Below are 22,380 nucleotides of genomic sequence, written 5' to 3' on the forward strand. Positions count from 1 at the left end.
GCGTGCATTTTCCACCACCAATGTCCCCAATATCCCTCTGTCCCACCCCTTCCCGTCTCTATTGCAGACAATTTCCCTACTTCCCTCTTTCTCCCTTTCTCTCTCTCTCTCTCTCTACTTACGCTGCCCTGACTCTACTCAATAATTCAAGATTTCTATAAACTGTTAAACTTTAAATTCTGCATGAAAGATGCCTCTGATGAAGGAAAATATGAGAGAACTCCACATACCACCAACATGTAATCCCTAATAAATTTTAACAATGATACCCTTGTTCCTGGAGCAATAGCACAGCGGGTAAGGCGTTTGCCCTGCATGCGGCCAACCCGGTCGGCTCAGGTTCGATTCCTCCGCTCCTCTTGGAGATCCCAGCAAGCTACTGAGAGTATCTTGCTCTCACAGCAAAGCCTGGCAAGCTACCTGTGACGTATTCAATATGCCAAACACAGTAACAAGTCTCACAATGATACTGGGCCCGCTGGAGCAAATCAATGAACAACAGGAGGTCAGTGCTACAGTGCTACCCTTGTTCCTAAACCTACCTGTTCCAGAAACTTTGCATTGAAAACGTGCTGGCCGTCCCTCAGAAGTGACAGTATCCTGAAGTGGAGTGATTATGGCAGGAGGATAAACTGGCATTTCCTGATCTGGAGATACAACTTCTGGAACTAAAGAAAGGGAACACAGATCTGTTACGATTAGATCACTATACAGACCTTGAATAACAGTTCATACCTATTGATCTTTATTTTGTGTGGAATACTCTGCAAGTTTTATAGCAATATATTTTTATGAACTCTCACTTCCTTGCATTTTTAAACACACTAAGAGAGTGCAATATCTAATTTTTAAGGTTTACTTTAAGCCAAGAAGTAGTAAGACATTTTTACCTTCTACTGAGAGTGAAGCTGAGGTTGTGGCAACTCCATAGTCATTCTTGGCTTCACAGGTATAGACAGCTGCATCCTCAGGGAAGGCTTCAATGAGCAGAAGTGTGTATTCTTGCCCATCATGAAGAAATTTGCACTTGAAGCCAGTAGAAAGCATCTGCTCTTCCTTGTACCAGGAAATTTTGGGCTGTGGTCTGCCAGATATCACAGCACAGAAGCGGGCAGGCTTGCCAGATTGCACTGTAATAGGCTGGAGTTCCTGCAGAACTTGGGGTGGTTCTGGAGCTGAGAGTAAATGAAAACAAATAGCGCATAAAAAATGTGAAGCAAGAAAGACCCTGAGAAATTCTAAATTTATTTATTTATTTGGTTCCAGGCAGTTAGGTGCTTGGAAACATAACTATAGAATCATGATATATTTACTCATCTCTGAATATTAGAACTTTGTGTTAAGAATGAAAAAAATAAAATTGTGTCCTTGAGTGAAGTGAATAGCTTTAAAAGGGAACTACTGAGAACATCGATTTTTTTTCAGCATAATACAATTATTCATGTAACTTTCTAGAGTCTGTGTGAAAGTATAGTAGTAGAGAGTACAACAAATTCTAGAACTACCATATATTATCTAGTTTTAAAAGTTCTCTTGACAAGGGTGTCAGCATGATAGCACAGCAGGCAAGGAACTTGCCTTCCACATGGCTCACCAGGATTCAATCTCCAGCATCCTATAAGGTCTCATGAACTTATGAGGAGTAATCCTTGAGTGCAGAGCCAGGAGTAAGCTTTTTAGCACCACTAGGGTGCGGCCCCAAACCAACCAAACAAATAAATGAAAACCTTTGGACAAATAATGTAATAAAGTGTCTCATTTCATACAGGTAGTTTGTTTTCCAAGTATATGTGTATATTTTATAGTCTCTTCTTTACATATATAGAGGTGCCAGGGAAGTACACACAATATGTAAGGATGAATGACTTATTTCAAAAGACATTTATTTCAGACTAAATAAATGCAGCTTGATAAAGTTTTAAATATTCACTTTTTGCTGTGCTAATTATATGTATTAATATTTATTGTAATAAGTGAAGGGAACTGGGTGGCTCATCGAATCCAGAAATGGCAAGCAACTTCTATGAGGCTGATTAATGACATTGTCATAGAAAAAAGTCCAATTTTTTTTGTAATTTAGTATTTCCACCACTAATATGTAATAAAGGTTTTTTTTGTTTTTTTGGGAACAAGGGAATCTGGTTCATTTTCTTGAACCTTGAGATAACTCCTACTGTACATTAATTAATCTTGGTCAGATGTCTTTGCTATATGTTAAAAGAGGTATGACAAAAATGAAGATAAGTATGGAGAATCCATTTTTTCTGTGGACTAGGTTGGTCTCAAACCTGTCATCTTCAAATTCAGCTTGAAGATTTCTTATGAGAAAAGTGTAGGTCTAATGACATCCCTCTGAGGACTTGGTAGTATGAAGAATTGCCCCTACAAGAGCTTGGGACAGAGAACCTAGTTCCACATTGCCTGTGGTTTTCCAGGCCATCTGTGTTCTCAAAGGGACCTTTGGGGTTTTCCCAGGCATTGTATACTAGAGGCTTGAAATACCCCTCTATTTTAGGCTTTAAGTAGTTTGGACTAGGCCAATGAATCAGAATTGCTAAACTATATATCCAGAAATAATTTGGAGTAGAATATAGTTGACACCAGTGAATAATCAATAACATTGAACAATGAAATAAAAATACAGATCTAGTCATTACCTTAGTACTTCTGAGTAATGATATTGTAGCAATCTTAGAGCTATCATCTTCTTGCCAAAGTTATTAGGAATTATTATACCTATAATGTAATTTTCTACAATACCTTTGGAAAGGAGGTATATACATATCTATCACACACACATATAAATATGATACAATATGACACCATATAAGCATGATACGTTCCTTAGAAATGATGTAGGACCTTTAGTAATTTAAAAAGTATGGCATGATCGTTGCTTGAATATTATATGTCTAATTCCCAACTATGAATAACTTTATAAATCATGGTGCTTTAATAAAACAAATTTTTTAAACTGGAAAATAAATATAAGTAAAAAAGTATGATTATTCCAAATGAATCCACAAAACATGTTAAAATCTGTACTTACCATTAACATAGAGAGTAACAGAACTCCTGTTCTTTCCTGCCACAAAGGTGTATTCACCAGCATCGCTAAGTTTGGTCTCAGAGATAAACATACGGTGAATTCTTCTCTCCACCATATATTGGTGTCTTTCTTGAATTTGGAAGTTGATTTCAATGCCATCTTTATACCAGTGTGCATCAACATCATCTTCATTGACCTCGAACTCAACCACAGCACGTTGTTTCTCAATAACCTGTGGATGTGCCAATGTAAAAATAACATTAAAAGTCTGCTTCCCTTCACCTAACATGTACTAGAAATGCTCATTCAAAGAGCATGCAAGTCCCATACGTTATGACAAGAAAAACTGACTGGTTATAGCACTTTCTCATTTTTTCTCCTTATCTTTGGACGGATGTTACTCAAACTCCTTATTTCTTATACCTGTCTCAAAAAGGGGACAGGCCCCCCAAAACAATTATTTTATCCTAAATGTTTATTGAATAAATAACAAAAAGATGTTATCTTAGGGCTGGAGTGATAGTACAGCAGGTAGAGTGTTTGCCCTGCAAACGCGGCAGACCCGGGTTCGATTCCTCCGCCTCTCTCAGAAAGCCCAGCAAGCTACCGAGAGTATCCCGCCTGCACGGCAAAGCCTGGCAAGCTCCCCGAGGCGTATTCGATATGCCAAAAGCAATAACAATTCTCACAATGGAGACGTCACTGGTGCCCACTCAAGCAAATCGATGAACAATGGGAGGACAGTGCTATGTAATCTTACATCTTTGTCCTTGTATTCATTAAAAGTCTCTTAAAGTTGCTACTTAACTTTATTTCCTATTATATGAATAATAGCCATGTGGGCTTGGTATGATTTATACCTTCATTTTAATAGTGAAGAAACAGTTTTACATTTGGAAAATAAAGGAAAGAAAACATATCTAGGTTTTCTGAGTTCTCATTAAGGGTTTTCCCACTATGATAAGACTTGTAAGGCCTCGTCCTCCTTAAACTGAGCAATGTGCTGAAGTTAAACACAAATTATATTTCTCTTAACATATTACTATATCAGGTCTTATATGGAAATCAGCACCTAAGAGGACAAGTTCTGCACAAAGAACAGAGAACAAAAGTGTTTGCTCAGCATCTTTGGTATAATCCAGCTTTCTCAAACTAGTGAGACCCTCAGATATTACAAGAACTGTTTCCAGTCCTGTTCTCAAATACTTTCCTTTCCAGAGACATAAACCTGAGAAAATGCCCACTTGTTTTAAATTTCATTAATTCTGAACAGTGGTGGAGGGAAGTTGACATTGGTGTTGGGACAAATATTATATGCCTAAACTCAATTATCAATAGCTTTGTAAATCACAGTTCTTTAATTAAATTAAAAATTAAAAATAATTAAATTCCCTTAATTCTAATTGATGTGTGAGTGCTCTAACTTAAAATTTTATTCTTTTATGGTGGTTTATGCTTGCCAAATAGCCTTTTATTAGATATTGAAGTTTCTATAGCTACTTTAATTAAAGTATTTAGACAGCTGCGAAGGACAAATTTATTCCCTAAGTGAGTGGAAACTGAATAAATTGATGCCAGCATAGTATTCAATGCCTGTAAGAGTAGCTGATATCAATTTTTATAAAACTGTGTTTAGAAAATTTTAAAATCAAATATGAAAACATTAAATGTTGAACTATGTGGTCTTAATGATTTCCCCAATGAGATTCTTTAGAAGACTGTGTTTAGAAAATTTTACAGTCAAGCATGAAAACACTAAATCATGAACTATGGGCTTTTGATAATGTCCCCCAAACTTCAGCACGCAGACAATACCTGAACCTCCTTTTTAATACTTCGAATGCGAACATCTCTGCCCTCGACAAAGAGATTAGCTGTAGACATGTTGCCTCCTGCCACCACTGTGTACTGCCCAGCATCAGACATCCGAGTAGATGGGATCAATAGGCGGTGGACATATTTCTCCTTCTGCACCTTTATTCTAGAGATGAAACAGGAAATAAGTTAAATGTGTGATGACTTAAAAGAAACTGAGAACCACTGCAATGTAGCAAGACAGAATGACTGACCTGTCTGTAATCTGCAGTTCTTGGCCATCTTTCATCCACTGAACAGTGATGTCAGGTTCAGAAACTTCACATTCAAACATGGCTCGCTTCTTCTCCAGAACTTTAATGTCCTTAATGTGCTTCCTAAACTCTATATGACGGGCTAGAAAAATGCATACATAAAATTAACCTTTTAAACAACTTTATTATGATATAAGTTACAGACAGTTCACCTTTTTAAAGTATAAAATTTAGGGATATTCAATACGGTCAGAGTTGTATTGAATCACCACAATCAATTTTATTACATTGTCACTGCCATTTTCTGCCCAAAACAAATGTATACAGTAACCATCATTCCCAGGCCTCTTAGGTAATTCACATCATTAGACAACCTCAGTTTTAGATACTAAAGAATTTCCTATAGATTTGTATATTATAATGGAACCATATAGTATATTGTCCTTTATGGCTGGCTTTTTCACTTAGTGTTAAGTTTTCAAGTTTTTTCCATAGTGCTGTTATGCATCAGTATGTCTTTTATCACTGAGTAATATTCCAGTATACTGTTTCATTAGCTATCATCAGTGAATGCAGTGATTAATATTTTATTTAGCATACTTGACATTCATTTTTTAAGATTTTTTTTATGAAGCCATTCATACCTTCTACATAAAGGGTGGCTGTTGATGTAGATTTTCCAGCCACAAAGGTGTACTCAGCAGCATCCCCAAAGTGAACATTCCTGATATTCAGTGAGTGTGTCAGTTTTTTGGCTCTTGTTTGGCACCTGTCAGTTGATTTGATTTCCACACCATTTTTCAACCATTTGTAAGAGATGCCCTCATAGTTCACAGTCACTTCAAAGGTAATAGTGTCCTTTTCCTCAGCATTGATGTCCTTTAGCATGGATGTAATCATGATTGCTGAAAGGGGGAAGGAAAGACACCCAAGCAGACTTTATGTTAATATGAAGTGGATTAAAACAAAACTCGGAAATTTTAAGTATATCTATTAAGGACATTACAGTTTAGATAAATGGGGTATTTCTCTATAGAACAATGCCAAGAGATAGAGGAAACAGAAAGAACAAGAGATAAACAGTGGAGAATCTTTAGGTTGTCTCTCAATGCTACTCTAGTTAAAAATTTTTATCTAGGTAGATGGAGATGCTGGTCCCTAGCTCATTTACGTATATGGCATGTAGATTATATATTATATATTATATATATATTAGACAGTCTAATCAAGATTTTTGAGTAACTCAAATCATGATAAATGAAAAGTGTAGAATCCTATAATGATGGACCTACTAGATAGCATTTCTATTTTACTTACGTGTCACTTTCAAAGTGGCACTGACTTGGTCATTGCCACAGACAAACGTGTATTCAGCTGAGTCCTCTGTACTCGTGTTCATGATAATCAGCTGATGGAGCTTTCCTTGAACAACTATCTTAAACTTCTCGCTCATCTCAATCTCCACACCATTCTTCAGCCACATGGAGGGGACATTGAAATGAGAAACTTCACACTCAAAAGAAGCAGTTTTCGTCTCAGGAACTTCGATGTTTTTCATGGTTTTGGTAATGTGCAATGCTTTGGAAAATCAGAGAACACTTCAGTTAATATTTTATTTAAAAAATATAAATCAAACAAAATAAATGAATACTTGGGACCATCTAGGAAAATTACATGGGATTCTCAAATACTTACTCTCCACAAACAGTTTAGCTTTGCATTCCAGTTGTCCCACCACAGCAGTATATTCTCCAGCATCTGAAGGTGAAATTTGCTGCAGCATCAGCTTGTGGACTTTCCTTTCTGAGACCAGTCTGTGTTTGTCACTTGGCTTAATCTCTACATTCTTGTGGAACCATTTTACCGGAACTGTATCATGGGATACACTAACTTCAAAGGCAACTGTGGAATTTTCCAAAGCAGTGACATCTTTTGGCTTTTTAATGATCTTAACAGCTAAGGAGAAAAGTTGAAGCAATTTGTGATATTATTAACAAGAATAAATGGGAGTTGACTATTTTTAAAGTGTTTCTAAGTCAACTTACTCTCAACATGCAGTCTGGCGCTGGCTCCTAGCTTCCCAAGCTTGAAGCCATACACAGATTCATCCATAACAGCACAGTTTTTAACTGTTAGGGAGTAAGTTGTTCCTTTGACTGAGATATCATACTTGTCACTGGGTTGCAGCAGAACTCCATTTTTGATCCACTGAACACCTTTCACATCTGGGTGTGTAAGCTCAACAGTGAAAACAGCATCCTGAGTCTCTGTCACTGTGAGGTTCTTCAGAGTCTTCTTAATTTTGACAGCTGAAAACAGATTAGTGGTTTAGAAAATAGAGATGGCATCATCAAATAAAACAAGTACTGAATAAGATTTTTATCTGGGCCCTCTTAAAAAGGATAGTTATTAAATTCTTTCCATTATGCATTTTTAAATACCATTGATGGTATTTAAAAAATAACAACCCGGGGCTGGAACAATAGCACAGCGGGTAGGGCGTTTGCCTTGCACGCAGCCGACCTGGGTTCGATTCCCAGCATCCCATATGGTCCCTTGAGCACCGCCAGGAGTGATTCCTGAGTGCAAAGCCAGGAGTAATCCCTGAGCATCTCCGGGTGTGACCCAAAAAGACAAAAAAAAAAAAAAACAGCCCTAGAACCCAATTTGAAATGTACATTGGACAGTGATTTTTCTAAAAGTGAATTCGATAAAGTTTCCATATGTGTATACCAATAGCTAAGGGGCTGAGAGGAAAAATAAAAAGGGAAGTTTAACCACAGTATCAAATTTAGCTATTCCACAGAGCTAAAACCCAAACAAATGACTCATTCACATTAACACATAAGCATCTTCTCACCTTCTGTTCTATGGTTAAAAATTAATGTTTGGAGGGTTCAGAATGACTACATGAAACGAATATTTACAGTATCCAAAATGGCTGTATCATTTGACTTTAAAGTAACGGTCAAGAAGCTAATATGATTTAAAATAGACAACTGTGTTTCTGTACCACTGACCTTCAACTTTGAGCTTGGCAGATGTTGTAGAAGTGGCCACTTTGTAGGTGTATTCTCCAATATCATCTAATTTGGTAACAGCAATGATAAGTCTTCTTTTGTGGCCATCAGATTCACTTCTGATGTTGTTACTCAAAGGCAAGTGTTTGCCATCCTTTAACCATTCACCTTCAGAGTCTGGGTTGGCAACTTCACATTCAAACACAGCTTCCTGGGATTCAGCAACAGTCTGATCTGTGAGTGGCTTGGAGATGGCCCCCCCTTTAGAATGAGAAAAGTACAAGTTGTAAGTCCCTTAAACATTTTTATACAATGAGAAAACCATTACACAATTGACTATAAAATTACAATGCTAACAAAATGATTTTGAACACCATCAAGTGTTTAACAAATTTATTTTTACTCATACGAAGAAGGTGTCACAAAATCCTGTATTCTTTGAATCCATGACCAGGGAATATACTGGTATTAGGGAAGGTTTTGCAAAAGAAGAGCAACTATCGTTAATACAGAGCTTGGAGAACAAAATGTGCAGCACACATCATGACTTCTGCTCAAATTCTTCTTTTAAGGTTTACTGTCTGGAAATTTGTTTACTATTTGATTCAGAAAAATTAACTACTACTTTCTTCACAACTGGCCTACATTTTTGATTATTTTAAAGCTAGTTACTTCTGTCAGATGAAAATTATTTTGATGAGATGTGTGAATCATGCATGTTCAATACAATTAGAAATTTCCATATCCTGAAAAATCACTATTCTGTCCAATACACTCTCTGAGATAATGCTTTGCTCCGATTGCCTCCAGTGCTATCAAATGCTGGCAGAAATTCAACAGCCAGCTATTGACATATTTGTTCCTCTCTAAATTGTGAATTTCTTAAGAAAAACTATCATGTTTTATTAACTTTTGTAGTCTGAGACCCCAGAGTAGCTGGTTTAAGAATGTAGGGTGGGGGCTGGAGCGATAGCACAGCGAGTAGGGCGTTTGCCTTGCACGCAGTCAACATGGCTGACCCAGGTTCGATTCCCAGCATCCCATATGGTCCCCCGAGCACTGCCAGGAGTAATTCCTGAGTGCTTGAGCCAGGAGTAACCCCTGAGCATCGCCGGGTGTGACCCAAAAAGCAAAAAAAAAAAAAATTAAAAAAAAAAAAAAAGAATGTAGGGTGAAATCACATAGAAGCTCATTTTTTTTCTTTTTCACACATTTAAAAACATATCATTTATATCAAACATATCAAGTGTAAGATATGAAATTTTGTATTTGAAATTCTATCCTGGTCAAATCTCTGAGAAAATCTAATACTGTAATACAATAAACACCATGAAACTTTTAAACCAAATAAGATACAATTTTTCCTATGATTCACTTATATACCAGATGTCATGAAAGGCAAAATTTAATCTCAATATAATATCTCAAATCCTTGATACTTAAATTGCAATGACTCAAACAAATTAATGATGGCTTTCAGTTTCTTTTCTGGAGAGTTGGTTTATAATTTTGATTCTTCAGTTTAGAGCTAGGAAATTTTGGCTCCATACAAATTGTCTACTTAGTGTCACAGAAGACACATACACTAAGTGATATTTTTTAAAATGTTATAAATTAGTAAAAAGTATGTAGGGAACAAAAGAAAATTAATACAATAAACACATCTTTGGAATAGGAAAGGTTCAAAAAGTTCAGTTCACAATACATTTATGATTATGTATCATATGCAATATATTAGAATTTTAAAAGAATAGAAAGAAGCTATTTAATTTTGGGAGTTTCTAATCTGGTAAAGAAAGAAACGGAGAATAAAGAATGTATACAAGGGCGTGGAGTAATAGTACAGTGGGTAGGGCATTTGCCTTGCATGTGATGACCCAGATTCAATCCCCAGCATCCCATATGGTCCTCCGAGCACCACCAGGAGTAATTCCTGAGTGCGGAGTCAGGAGTAGCCCCTGTGCATTGCCAGGCATGACCAAAAATGTAAAAAAAAAAAAAAGAAAGAATATATAGGATAAGAGGCAGAGGAGAATAACTGTGAAGTAAATCATGAGGTTGGAACAATAATATCCTCTACAAATGAGGAAAATAAGATACAGACTAATGGAAAAGACAGCATTTGAAGTAGGTTTGCCTGTAAGGACTTTTAGAATTTTAGGGTGATAGGGACAGTGTTAAAGATAAGAGTTCTGTCTTTGAGAAGAGTAGCACTGTAGCACTGTCGCACTGTCCTCTCGTTGTGCATTGATTTTTCTCGATGGGGCCCAGTAACGTCTCCATTGTGAGACTTGTTACTGTATTTGGCATATTGAATACATCACAGGTAGCTTGCCAGGCTTGCTATGCGGGCGAGATACTCTCGGTAGCTTGCCAGGCTCTCTGAGAGGGGTGGAGGAATCAAACCTGGGTCGGCCGGGCTGGCCATGGGCAAGGCAAGCGCCCTACCACTGTGCTATCACTCCAGCAAAAATATAAAAGTGAGAAACTGATGAAAGTTTTGGAGAAAATAACAATTCTTTAAATTAATAAGTTAAGAGATAAATGCACCAACCTGCCACAGTAAGTTTTCCAGATGTCATATTTTCTCCAGCATAAAATGTATATTCTCCTTCATCATCTTTCATCATATTTAGAACTGTCAGCTTATATATTTTCCCCTGTGCTTCAATTTTATATTTAGAACTGGGTTTTAGTTCTTTGTCCTTAAAATTCCATGAGACATCAATTCCTGAGTGGGACAGTTCAACCTCTAAGATCACATTTTGGGTTTCTGTACAGGTAAGGTCCTGGAGACCTCTGATAATTTTAATTTCTGGGGAAAATAAAAATATACGGCACTTAGTTTTTACACTGGGGAAGTAGGATGCTTTATAAAATGATGAATAAGTGGAAGAATTCTTACTTTCTACAGATAGATTACAGCTGGTCTCAACTTTGCCAACCATCAGCTTATATGGTCCTTCATCTGAAGCATAGGTGCGGTTAATCACTAAGCGCTGCTTGGTGCCTTTGACAATGGCCTGCACTCGATCATCAGGCTTGATTTGTTCATCATTTAAGTACCATTTCACAGAAGACACATCAGGAACTGAGACCTTACATTCAAGCACAGCCTTGGTACCCTCAATCACATTTACATCCTGTAGAGGTGTTACCACATCAACACCTGCAAAACCACACATGTATGTCTTAAAACTATGAATACAAAAATCAACATATTAAAGTTCTTTACTGTACTTGACAATGTACACTTAAAAATTCATGAGCTTCACTCACTGTAGACAGAGACACGCCCACTGGTTGACAGATCAAGGGCTGGAATGGTGAAGGAGTAATGTCCGGCATCCTCCTTTGTCATATCTTCAATAAGTAGCATGTGCGACTGCTTGTCGATCACAACATGAACCCTGTCACTGGGTTGCACTTCTTGGCCATCTTTCATCCAGACACCTTCCACATTTTCTAAGGAGAGTTTAACTTCTAGCTGAACAATGTCACCCTCACATACTTTCTGATCACTCAGTCCTTGTAGGATAGCAATTGGACGAGCTACGAAATATATTGAGGAAAAAAGAAAATTATAATCAATTTTTATGAATAAATCATAATTATGCTCACTGAAAAGAGGAATGGGAATACTTACGTTTCATTTTTAGTTTACAGGTTGTCTTCTTCCCATCAACAACAAAGCTGTATTCTCCCTGGTCTTCTTTGGTAACATCCTTCACAGTGAGGTTCTGACGTCCACGGCGAGATGTAATTGTGTATTTGCCATTGGATTTAAGCTCCACATCATTGTGATACCATTTGCCTTCTATATTTTCAGGAGATATAATGCATTCTAATTCTCCTGAAAATGACTCTGGAACTTCTACATCTTGAAGTTCTTTTACAAACTCAACAACTGCACCTGAGACACAAGATAAGAAGAAGTTAATTTCTCTGGAGTGTTAGGAGAGAGACATAGAAGTGAGAAAATTCCTTATCTTTTATATCTCATAAAACATGTCTTATATATGTCATACCATGAGAAATATTAACTTTTATCTGCTGGTGGTCTAATAAATAAACATCCAATGAAGGGATGGTAGGTGTGGTGCAGTGATATTGTCTGTCTAAAGCATATTAACAATGCTGTTGTAAATAAGAACACCACAATAGAAAAAATAAAATAAACTTACATCAAATACAAAGGAAGTTTAATATTTTTAAATTTGCTTTTATTAAAATACAATCACAGTTCACCATATTTCATAAGCCAACATATTAAAATAATATTGCTCTTTAAAAACCCAAATTTCAAATATTCATAATATAAATTCATGATTTTTAAACTGCATATTAAAAATCAAACATTATGCTGTATATGTGCAACTAATATATATCAATTATATCTCAATAAAAACGTATGGCTCTTGCGTGAAACTTACCCAATACCCATATAACTTTTTATAAAAGGAAAATCACACCGCTAATTTTGTCACAAAATACTGGTGACTTAAAAGCTTATGTAAATAATAAAATTATTACCTTCAACAAGAAGTTTGGCAGTTGTTTTAACATTTTCATCGTCTACAAGTACACAGCTGTAGTCTTCAGCATCAGATGTATCAATTGTCAAAACTGATAGAAAGTGAACCTTTCTGTCAGAGTGCATCCTATATTTATCTCCTGAATGAATCTCCACACCATCTTTATACCATTTCACTTTGACAAATGGCTCTGAAGTTTCACATTCAAAGGTTGCCATGCTGTCTTTTTCTTTAGCAGCAACATCTTGTAATTCCTGGGTGAAGGTGATTAATTGCTTTGCTATAGGAAAGAAGAAAAAAAAGCACATTATATTAAATTAAATTAAATTTGCAGTTTGAATAATAGAAAAAGAAAATTCAAGGAAAACACTAAAGGGGATATGCTTAAATAGACAGACAACTGATAAAAGAAATTCAAAGTACCTTGCACAAGAAGAAATGCATGGCTTGAGGTTTCTCCAGCTATATTGATGGCTTTTACCATGATGCTGGCAGAGTCCTCAGCAGTCACATCTCTTATGACCAGTTCACAAACATTATCCTCAGGCCAGTACCAGTAGACTCGGTCAGATCTTTCTATTTTCACTCCATTTTTATACCATTCACATTCAGGATCTGGTTTTCCCACAACTCTAACCCGGAAGTGTGCATCAGCTCCTTGACCCACTGTTTGGCTTTGGATTCTTTCAAAGATTTTTGGGGCCTCCATACTAGGACTAAGTTCAATTCTCTCAGGCTTAAAAGTTGGAATAGTGATTTTGCCTTCTTCTTCAAGGGCTTTCTTCTCCTCCTCAGTTAACTCTTTGGTCCAATGGAGGAGCTCATCTTTTGTCTTCTTTAGGAGTTCTTCATAGGATTCATCCTTTTTACGAGACTTAAGCTCCACAGCAGTAATGGCTTCATAATATCCCTCCTCTGTCCTGCGCTTGAATTTACTGCGCAGTTCTTCGGACTCTTCAGACACTTTTTCATGGGTAATTCTTTCAGCCCTCTTCAACTTCACAATTTCCTTGGCTTCAGTGGTGTCCACAGGTCTATCTACTTTTTGTACTTCAAACTGAAGCTTTCCAGGTTCATGTATATGAAACTCTGTTTTTGGTTCAGGGGCTCGTCTAAGGACAGACCTGAAATCTTCTCTCTGTTGGATCTCAAGTTTCACTTTGTGCTCTATGACACCTTCAGGATTTTCTGCAGTGACCCTGACCTCTCCTGTATCATATGATTTACAGTCTACAATGTCCAGGTAATGAATGCCATCATATCGAACTCTAAATCTTTTGCTTTTGCGGATGAGCTGTCCATTGAGATACCAGTTGACTTTAGGCTGAGGATAACCTGTCACTCGGCAACGGAATCTAGCAGTCTCCCCTTCGAGTACTCTTACTGGCTCTGGGAACAAAACGATATCTGGCTTTTGTTTCTCTTTTTGATCTGTGGTGACTCCTGTCAGTGCACCTTCATGAGCCATCCTCTCTAATTCTTCAATTCTCTGTAAGCCTTTTCTCCCTTCAGGCAGTTGAGATTCTTCCACCAGGCTCTTCTCATCTTTAACAATAAGGGTAGCAGATGTATGATCTGTTCCATATTTGTTAGTGGCTCTGCAGGTAATGACGCCACTGTCTCTGGAATATGCAACACCATAATCAAGGCTGCAATATCCAAATTCATTGATCATGCGGAGCCTGTTGGCTGCTTCAAGAGGTTTTCCATCATGGAGCCATTCCACCACCATTGTTGGATCACCAATTGGCGTGAGTCTACATTCAAAGTGGGCAGGTCCAATTCGTTTGAGTCTTAAGGAAGTGAGTTTTTTCTTGAAAAAGGGTTTTTGTTGTTTCTCTTTGTCATAGAGGTCACCCTCTTCCCATTGTTCTTGACCATATCGCAAGTGGAGAGGCTCCAGTTCTGGGGCTGCAATCTCCTTTGCTTTATATGTGCCTCGTGGAATGATTAACTTTCTCTCTGGTTCAGGCTCTGCAAACTCAACTTCAACATTTACTTTACATCTTGTAGTGTCTCGGCCAGCCTTATTAATAGCAGTTGCAGTATACCAGGCAGAATCTTGGCTGACAGTGGAATCAATTTTAAGGGCAGCTTCTCCCTTGGTTCCTTCAATTCTATATAAAGTAGATAAAAATATATCGATATAATTCAAGTAATAGTTCCTTGGTTACTGGATTGATATGATAAGCTTAGTTTTATTATTTTTCAGCCAACCTACCTGATTTTTGGATACTTATGAGGTACAATAATGTCACTGTTTTTCAACCATACAATGTCCGGGTTGGGGTTACCCATAGCTCTGACTTTCATTTCAAGTGGGGAACCTTCCTTTACATTAATATTTTTCAGTTTTTCCACGAACACTGGTTTTACCTGATGTTCCACAGCTGAAAAAGAAAGATCATGATTTAGAGCAAGTTGGATTAAAACACCAATTTATAACCTAGACAATAAAATAACTTCTTTTTCGTTGTAAGAACAAATACCTTCCACAGTTAAAGTCACTGAAATTGAAGATTTGCCTGCCCTGTTTTGTGCCACAACAATCCACTCCCCAGAATCACTGGGTGATACAGGGACAATAATCAATGATTGGGTACCATCTTCTTTAATGACTATTTTATGGGTAAAATCATTGATAACTTGCTGGCCTGTTTTAAAAAAAAGATGTTAAAATCAATTTTTGATGTCACTGCACATATATTTATCATATATGCTTATTTTGTGTTTAATTTTTGTGGAACAAAATTTATTATGCTTACCATTATGAAACCAGAAAGTCTCCGGCATAGGTCTACCCACAACTTTCAAGTCAAATCTAGCAGTCTGCCCCTCTAAGCATTTGAAAGAAGTGGGCTTTAAAACAAAGACTGGCTTATATAGTCTTTCAAGTTGTGACTCATCTGTTTCCTCCAGCCTACGTCCAGGAGACATCCGTGCAGGGGACATCCGTGCAGGGGACATTCGAGCAGGAGACATTCGTATCGGAGATCTGCTCACTGAACGTGGAGAGACAGATCTGAAAAATAAAGGGAGAAAAGAAAAGTTTTATGAGATGAAGAGAAATTGCCATAAAATTAACAACCACTTTCTGTTTTTGTCATTAATGTGATTTCAGAATTTGCTTCTTGTGCATATTAGAGTCACCCCAAATTTACTAGGAATCATAAAATAACACATTATTATTGCCCCCAAGCTATATTTTTCTTATATTCTCAATCCCTATCACACTGTCTGCAGTCAAAAACCCCATCTCAAATGTTAGACCAATCCTCGTCAGCTAGATTTAATCAGTCACCAAACTATTTTTATTCAACACAAATGTTAGTTGGTTTAATGAAACAATAGGTAATTATGTGTATTGCCAATCACAAGAATCTGGGTTTCTCAACCTTCAGTCTCATCTTCCGCAATACCAATTCGCTACTGAGAAATTCATCGGCGTTTTTAAGCAATTAAAAAAACTGTTACATGTTATACCTGATTCTGGTCATTGGCTCTGGTGGAGGTATGAAAGTTGGAGCACTAAATGGTGCAGCAGGCTCCACATACAATTTTCCTGAGCAAATAGCATTTCCCTTAATATTGCTGGCAAATGCTGTATAGATGCCTTCATCTTCTGGAAGAACAATAGGTATACGCAGACTAGCTCTGCCATCTTGTAAAAAGTCCATTTGGTATCTCTCTCCATGTTTGATGCGCTTGCCATCCTTGTACCAAGCAATCTGCAAATAATGTCATGCATATATGAAAAATTTGATAAAGCTGATAGGCTATGACCTATATGTCTGTTGTTACATGGAGTTATGTTTTACCTTGGGCAGGGGATATCCAGACATCTTGCAATGAAAAGTAACACCCATCCCTTCAAGAATTCTGTAGTTTTTTATTCTTAATTCGAATCCTGCTTCAACAGCTTCAGATTCAGAAATGTCAATTGCCATCCTTTCTTCTCCATCTTCTTCAAGAAGTTCTTCTAATGTTGTTTTTATTATTCTATACTCAATTTCTTTAATAAGCCTTTCTTCAAAGGAAGAAATATGGAATTCCTATATAGGGAAAAATATGAATTTGTTAAAAAGATACATCCTGACTGATAGTAATTATTAGTTACTAGTTTCAGAGGTAAAAATTGATGATTAAAGCTCTAGAAAAATCTGGGAGATGTTTTACTCTTTGCTCTTTAATCTGAATTATGGACATCTTTATCAGTTTATTCTGTGGCATCTTGGCATATTTTAACCTAAGAGTATCAATTATATCTGGGATGTTCATCATATAAATGAAGGGACTGTGAAGTAATAAATTAGATATGTTACTATTTATCTTTTCCTGCATATATGCAAAAGTCTGATTCTAAATTAATATTTACAACTTTCATTAAGACCAAGAAAACTTGTTTGCAGTTGTTCTGTAGTCTTAATATTATCTTTAACTCTGTCGTTTAAAAAAAAATCAAATAAAAAGGGCATTGTGGAAGGAAAGTAAAACTTATGAAATGAATCATTAACTTGGTCATTATTGTTTAACTCACCTGATCTTCTATAAAAGTTCTAACCATCACAGTATCTTTAGCCATTTTCTTCCTGATTAAGGCTTGCTCTTTTTCATACTCTTTTTCATAATCAGAATACATAAATCCTGGCGCCATTTCTCCAACTTTAGGTTCTTGCACAAATGCAGTCTGGTAAAACATTTCTTGTTGCGATTTCATCAGTGACTCATATTCAGCTAGGAGTTAAAAACATAAGACATTTCTTTTGTTGGTTTTGTTGTTTTTTTTTTTTTTGGTCATACTCCTTACTCCTGACGTTATGCTCAGGCATCACTCCTGGAGGTGCTAGGGGCACCACATTCAGTGTTGGGGATTGAACTTAGGTTGGACACATTAAGGCAAGCAACTTACCCACTGTACTTTCTCTCCAGTCCTGGGTCATAAATTAATTTTTAATGTTCTAATGAAAACACCTACATTCTATTCTTCATTCAAGTAAGCCCCACACTAAGAGCCACATTTTCCTTTACTATCAAAGTATTCAGTAAATATCTATTGGATTGAATTTCAATATCAAAACCAAACTTATTTTAACAGGTCAAACAAGATACCATTACTGTACTTCATATTAGCCACCAGTCTTTTTGAACCTACCCTAAATATTTACCGATTTTCTGTGTGGCTTTGGACATTTGTTGACCTTTCTACGTCTTGAGAAATTAGCTTTAAATGGAAATAACAAATTAATTTTCTCTAAGTTCAGCTGGACACACCTAAAGAGGATGGGATGACCCACGCTACATGTGAACAAGCAAAGATGATGGTGCACAGAGGCACTTCATTTAGCCTAAATGTTTGTATTTCATTCAAATTCCTGATGATTATTCAAGACGCTAATTTAGAGTTTTTTTTAATATTAGAAATGAGCAATGTTTGACACTTATATAAAACTGTTTGACATGTTGAAGACGGAGTGATGGGCTACTGCCTTCTTGAGACAGTTCATGAACATACTATTTCTTGTTTATGTCATGGCATCTGCCTGGATCTGAAAGGCAACTATGCCAGAACCTCTGCATTTTCAACACAAACTATACATACAAATAAAGGCACCAAATAAAAACTGCATCTAGAACTTAAACATTTAGGACTAGTATGATTTTTGAAGACATGTAGTGTAAAATATTTCTTATACATCTGAGATCAGGAGAGGGGGAGATGGGGAGAGTCAGCATTACCAGGAAAACACATCAAATATTTGACAAACAGGTGACACCGATGCTTCCCTGCATTTGTTTTAATGCACATAGTAACTTCTTAGGATTGCACTTACCTTCTCCAAGCAGTGAGGCAGATGCAGAAGTTTCTCCATGCTTATTACGAATAACAATAGTGTATTCTCCAGCATCATCCGCAAAAGTCATAGAAATTACCAGTTTACATTCACCAGTTTGTTTATTGTAACTCACTTTGTATCTTTATGGATAGGAACAAACAAAAAATATAGTCATAAAAATCCAGTATTACCTTAACTGAGTAAAATATCTTTTATTTTACTGAGTGGTAAACAATTCAATGATATGAAACTATCTAAATTCCATCATAGAGCAAAAGAGGTTTGTTTTGAAAACAAAAGTGTATGAAAATGAGAAATGAAGGTCAAACACATTAACAATTTCATTTGGAATAATATCTATATATTTTAAATATTAGGACGTAATACATGTATCCTATTCAATAAAGTTCACATCATACCATTTTATGACTTTCATTAGTATCTATTTGGGGGGTAGATGTGTTGTGTGAAACCCAGTGGTACTTAGGGCTCACTGATGAGGGATCTGTGCTCAAGGATTAATCCTGGAAGTGCCTGGGGGACTCAACCTTGCTCAGGGTGTTGCTAGGGATTCATCCAAGGTATCTGCACACGAGGTAAGTGCCTTACTCCCTGACTACCTCTCCAGCTCCAGCATCTGTTTTTGGTAAGTAAAGTAAGTAAAGGCCCTCCCGTTGATCGTCGATTTGCTCGAGCAGGCCCAGTAACGTCTCCATTGGAGACTTTGTTGTTACTGTGTCTGGCATATCGAATACTCTCGGTAGCTTGCCGGGCTCTCCGAGAGGGGCGGAGGAATCGAACTCGGGTCGGCCATGTTGGCTGCGTGCAAGGCAGACGCCCTACCCGCTGTGCTAATAAGAAGATATATAAAATGGATTTTCACTTTTATGACAAAAGTCAGAAAGCATTAAATAGCTCAGTCTGATTTGCAGTCAGCCACTGTAGAGGCACTGGAGTGGCCACGTCATGCTTTTACTGACTTAATTACAATTTTAACTAAAAATTGTCTCAGATTTTTTATGAAAGAATTTGTGTGTGCTTAAAAATCCACATCTTTCTTTCGATAACATTATAAGTGAATCACATTAGAAGGTAAAGGAATTTATCTTTAATCCACTTTTACCCCAGTTTTTTAAATTACTTTTAAAATTTAAAAAAAATTTTAATGAATCACCATGAGACAGTTACAGACTTAGAAACTTTCGTGATTACATTTCAGTCATACAATGATCGAGTACCCATCTGTTCACCTGTGCCCTTTTCCATCCCCAATGTTTCGAGTAATTCTCCCACCACCCCCACTCCGACCCCCACCACCCCCTGCCTCTGTGGCAGGCACAACTCCTTTTACTCTCTTTCTCCTTTTAAGGGTGCTATGGTTTGCAATACAGCTCCACACATAGTTTTGATTCTCAATAAGAGTTTATACAAAAACTCAGGACAGACTGTACAGTGAGTGGGTGTAAGGTGTTTGCCTTGCATGTAGCTGACCAGTTCCTTGCCCAGCACCACATATGGTTGGTTCCCTGAGCTCCGCTAGGAATGACCCAAGATCACTGTGCCAGGAGTAAGCCTGAATCTTAGCACAGATGGATGGGGCCCCAAAACAAAGCCAAAAAGTAATACCCACCTTATCCCACCCCCACAAATGTGATACTATCTCAAAAAAAAAAAAGACTTCAATAGTGAAAGAATCTACATTTGAAAAGGGTGGGATCAGAAAATCCTATTTCTCTTGGGTCTCCATGTATGTGTCAACGGAAAGGAAAGCCACTGAGAACTCTTCCAACCCTGAAAGTACCTATATCCAGTGGTCAGAGGAACACCGGCCTTTTTCCAATAGATGTGTGGCTTGGGGTTGCCGCCAATCTGGCATTCAAACACGACACTGGCTCCCTCCACCAGTTTCTGCACCATGGGTTTTGTAATGAAGAAAGGTGCCAAGGGCTCCCCAGGTCCTGCCTGCTCCTCTGGGACGTCAGCCATCGTCACATCTCTTGATTCGACAAAGCTGGAAAAGGCAAATCCCTTGATATCAGTTTCGGGGTCGCTATTACCAGAGAGTACAGGGACAGGAAAACAAAACAGAATGAAATAAGAGAAACTGGACTAGACCCACAGCCCATTCGTGCAAGAGGGTATTTACCGTCTTTCTTCTGTGGTGAATTTCTCGGTCGTGGCTGTGCTCTCTCTCTCAAACTCCTCGGACACTGCAAAGACAGAGAGGTCTGTGTCACTTGGGTCTTCCGACGGCGAGTGACCCCGAGGCCGGCCGCGCTCCAGACCCCAGGCCCCTCCCCCTCCGCTCCCTCAGGGGGCGCCCTGGGTGTGCAGGGTGCGCCGCCCGGGGGGCTGCGGACACTGACCCTGCACCGCCAGGTAGCAGGAAGTGCTGACGGTGCCCGCCTCGTTGGCGGCACTGCACGTGAAGCGGCCGCTGTCCTCGGCGAAGGCTTCGCGGATCAGCAGGCGCGCGGCGCCGCCCTGGAAGCTCATCTGGAAGTCGATGGAGCCCTCGATCTGGTAGTCCTCCCGGAACCACGTGACCCGGGGCGGCGGGTACCCGGAGATGTGGCACTCCAGGGTCACGGACTCCCCCTCCACCACGGTCGCGTTTTTCAAGCCCTGCAGGAAGGGGAGGAGGAGGAGGCATTTTGAAACCGGCCAGTTAAAAGTGGGGGTGCCTCCGGGGTCTCCCCGCCCAAGGCCAGCGCGGAGGGAAGTTTCTTCACGCAACCAGACGGCTGCAGGTAACGGGGGGGCGCGCTCGAAAATGGGAATACAGGCTCTTTTATGAACAACATTTCTTCTCTCTCTTCCTTCCTTCCTTTCTTTCTTTCTTTCTTTCTTTCTTTCTTTCTCTTCCTTCCTTTTCTTCTTTCTTTCTTTCCTTCCTTCTCCTTCCTTCCTTCCTTCTCTTTCTTTCCTTCCTTCTCTCTTTCTTTCTCTCTCTCTTTCTCTCTCTTTCTCTCCTTCTCTCCTCTCCTCTCTCTTTCTTTCCCTTCCTTCCTTCCTTCCTTTTCTTCTCTTTCTTTCTTTCCTTCCTTCTCCTTCCTTCCTTCCTTCTCCTTCTTTCCTTCCTTCTCTCTTTCTTTCTTTCTTTCTTTCTTTCTTCCTTTCTCTCTCTCTTTCTCTTCCTTCCTTTTCTTCTCTTCCTTCCTTTTCTTCTCTTTCTTTCCTTCCCTTCTCTTTCTTTCCTTCCCTTTCTTTCTTTCCTTCTCCTTCCTTCCTTCCTTCCTTCCTTCCTTCCTTCCTTCCTTTCTTCCTTCTTTTCCTTTTCCTTCCTTCCTTCCTTCCTTCCTTCCTTTCTTCCTTCTTTTCCTTTTCCTTCCTTCCTTCCTTCCTTCCTTCCTTCCTTCCTTCCTTCCTTCCTTTTCTTTCTTTCCTCCTTCCTCTCCCTTCTCTTTCTCTCTCTCTCTCTCTCTCTCTCTCTCTCTCTCTCTCTCTCTCTCTCTCTCTCTTTTTCTTTCTTTCTACCGTGAGTACACAGTCCCAAAGCTGTTCTGCCTTTTAAGTGACTTTGGGTGCCTTTAGTCACTTTTAGTCACTGACTTTCAGTCAGACAGGGTTCCAACACACGTCCCTTCACCAGTGTCCATTTCTCAGCACCCATGTGCCCAGTTTCCTTCCCGCCACCGCCCCATCAAACCTGCCTCTCTCTCCCTCTCCCTCTCCCTCTCCCCTTCCCCTCTCTTCTCGGTCCTCTTTTGAGCGTTCCATAAAAGACTTCCACTCCTGCCTGGTTTCAGTTACCGAAAGGAGTCTCTTTATAAAAGAGGGCTTAAAAACCCTTTAAGAAAACTGCAGCGGCTAACCCCCTTGCTGCTCTTCTGGTGCCTGTGGGGTGCTGGGGGCTCCGGGGCTTCCCGGGAT

General features: G+C 38.5%; 1 protein-coding gene across 1 annotated transcript in view; it reads right to left on the bottom strand.

The window, feature by feature from the left end:
* The window catches only part of TTN (titin), a 291,603-nt gene that overhangs the window by 240,775 nt on the left and 28,448 nt on the right, over window positions 1–22,380 (bottom strand). Inside the window, exons 17-42 of the mRNA XM_056110131.1 lie at window positions 20,874–21,132; window positions 20,654–20,717; window positions 20,309–20,518; window positions 18,505–18,647; window positions 17,211–17,407; window positions 16,492–16,725; window positions 16,157–16,401; window positions 15,439–15,695; window positions 15,163–15,327; window positions 14,895–15,063; window positions 13,097–14,790; window positions 12,672–12,953; window positions 11,785–12,051; window positions 11,418–11,690; window positions 11,044–11,307; window positions 10,693–10,953; window positions 8,139–8,399; window positions 7,164–7,427; window positions 6,814–7,074; window positions 6,436–6,696; window positions 5,763–6,023; window positions 5,119–5,260; window positions 4,865–5,030; window positions 3,050–3,281; window positions 891–1,175; window positions 543–668 (exon numbers count right to left, since the gene is read on the bottom strand). Coding sequence (XP_055966106.1) covers window positions 543–668; window positions 891–1,175; window positions 3,050–3,281; window positions 4,865–5,030; window positions 5,119–5,260; window positions 5,763–6,023; window positions 6,436–6,696; window positions 6,814–7,074; window positions 7,164–7,427; window positions 8,139–8,399; window positions 10,693–10,953; window positions 11,044–11,307; window positions 11,418–11,690; window positions 11,785–12,051; window positions 12,672–12,953; window positions 13,097–14,790; window positions 14,895–15,063; window positions 15,163–15,327; window positions 15,439–15,695; window positions 16,157–16,401; window positions 16,492–16,725; window positions 17,211–17,407; window positions 18,505–18,647; window positions 20,309–20,518; window positions 20,654–20,717; window positions 20,874–21,132 — 7,243 coding nt within the window. The remainder of the gene's footprint in view (window positions 1–542; window positions 669–890; window positions 1,176–3,049; window positions 3,282–4,864; window positions 5,031–5,118; window positions 5,261–5,762; window positions 6,024–6,435; window positions 6,697–6,813; window positions 7,075–7,163; window positions 7,428–8,138; window positions 8,400–10,692; window positions 10,954–11,043; window positions 11,308–11,417; window positions 11,691–11,784; window positions 12,052–12,671; window positions 12,954–13,096; window positions 14,791–14,894; window positions 15,064–15,162; window positions 15,328–15,438; window positions 15,696–16,156; window positions 16,402–16,491; window positions 16,726–17,210; window positions 17,408–18,504; window positions 18,648–20,308; window positions 20,519–20,653; window positions 20,718–20,873; window positions 21,133–22,380) is intronic.

Source organism: Sorex fumeus, unplaced genomic scaffold (assembly GCF_029834395.1).
Source record: "Sorex fumeus unplaced genomic scaffold, SorFum_2.1 ptg000009l, whole genome shotgun sequence".
Lineage (NCBI taxonomy): Eukaryota > Metazoa > Chordata > Mammalia > Eulipotyphla > Soricidae > Sorex > Sorex fumeus.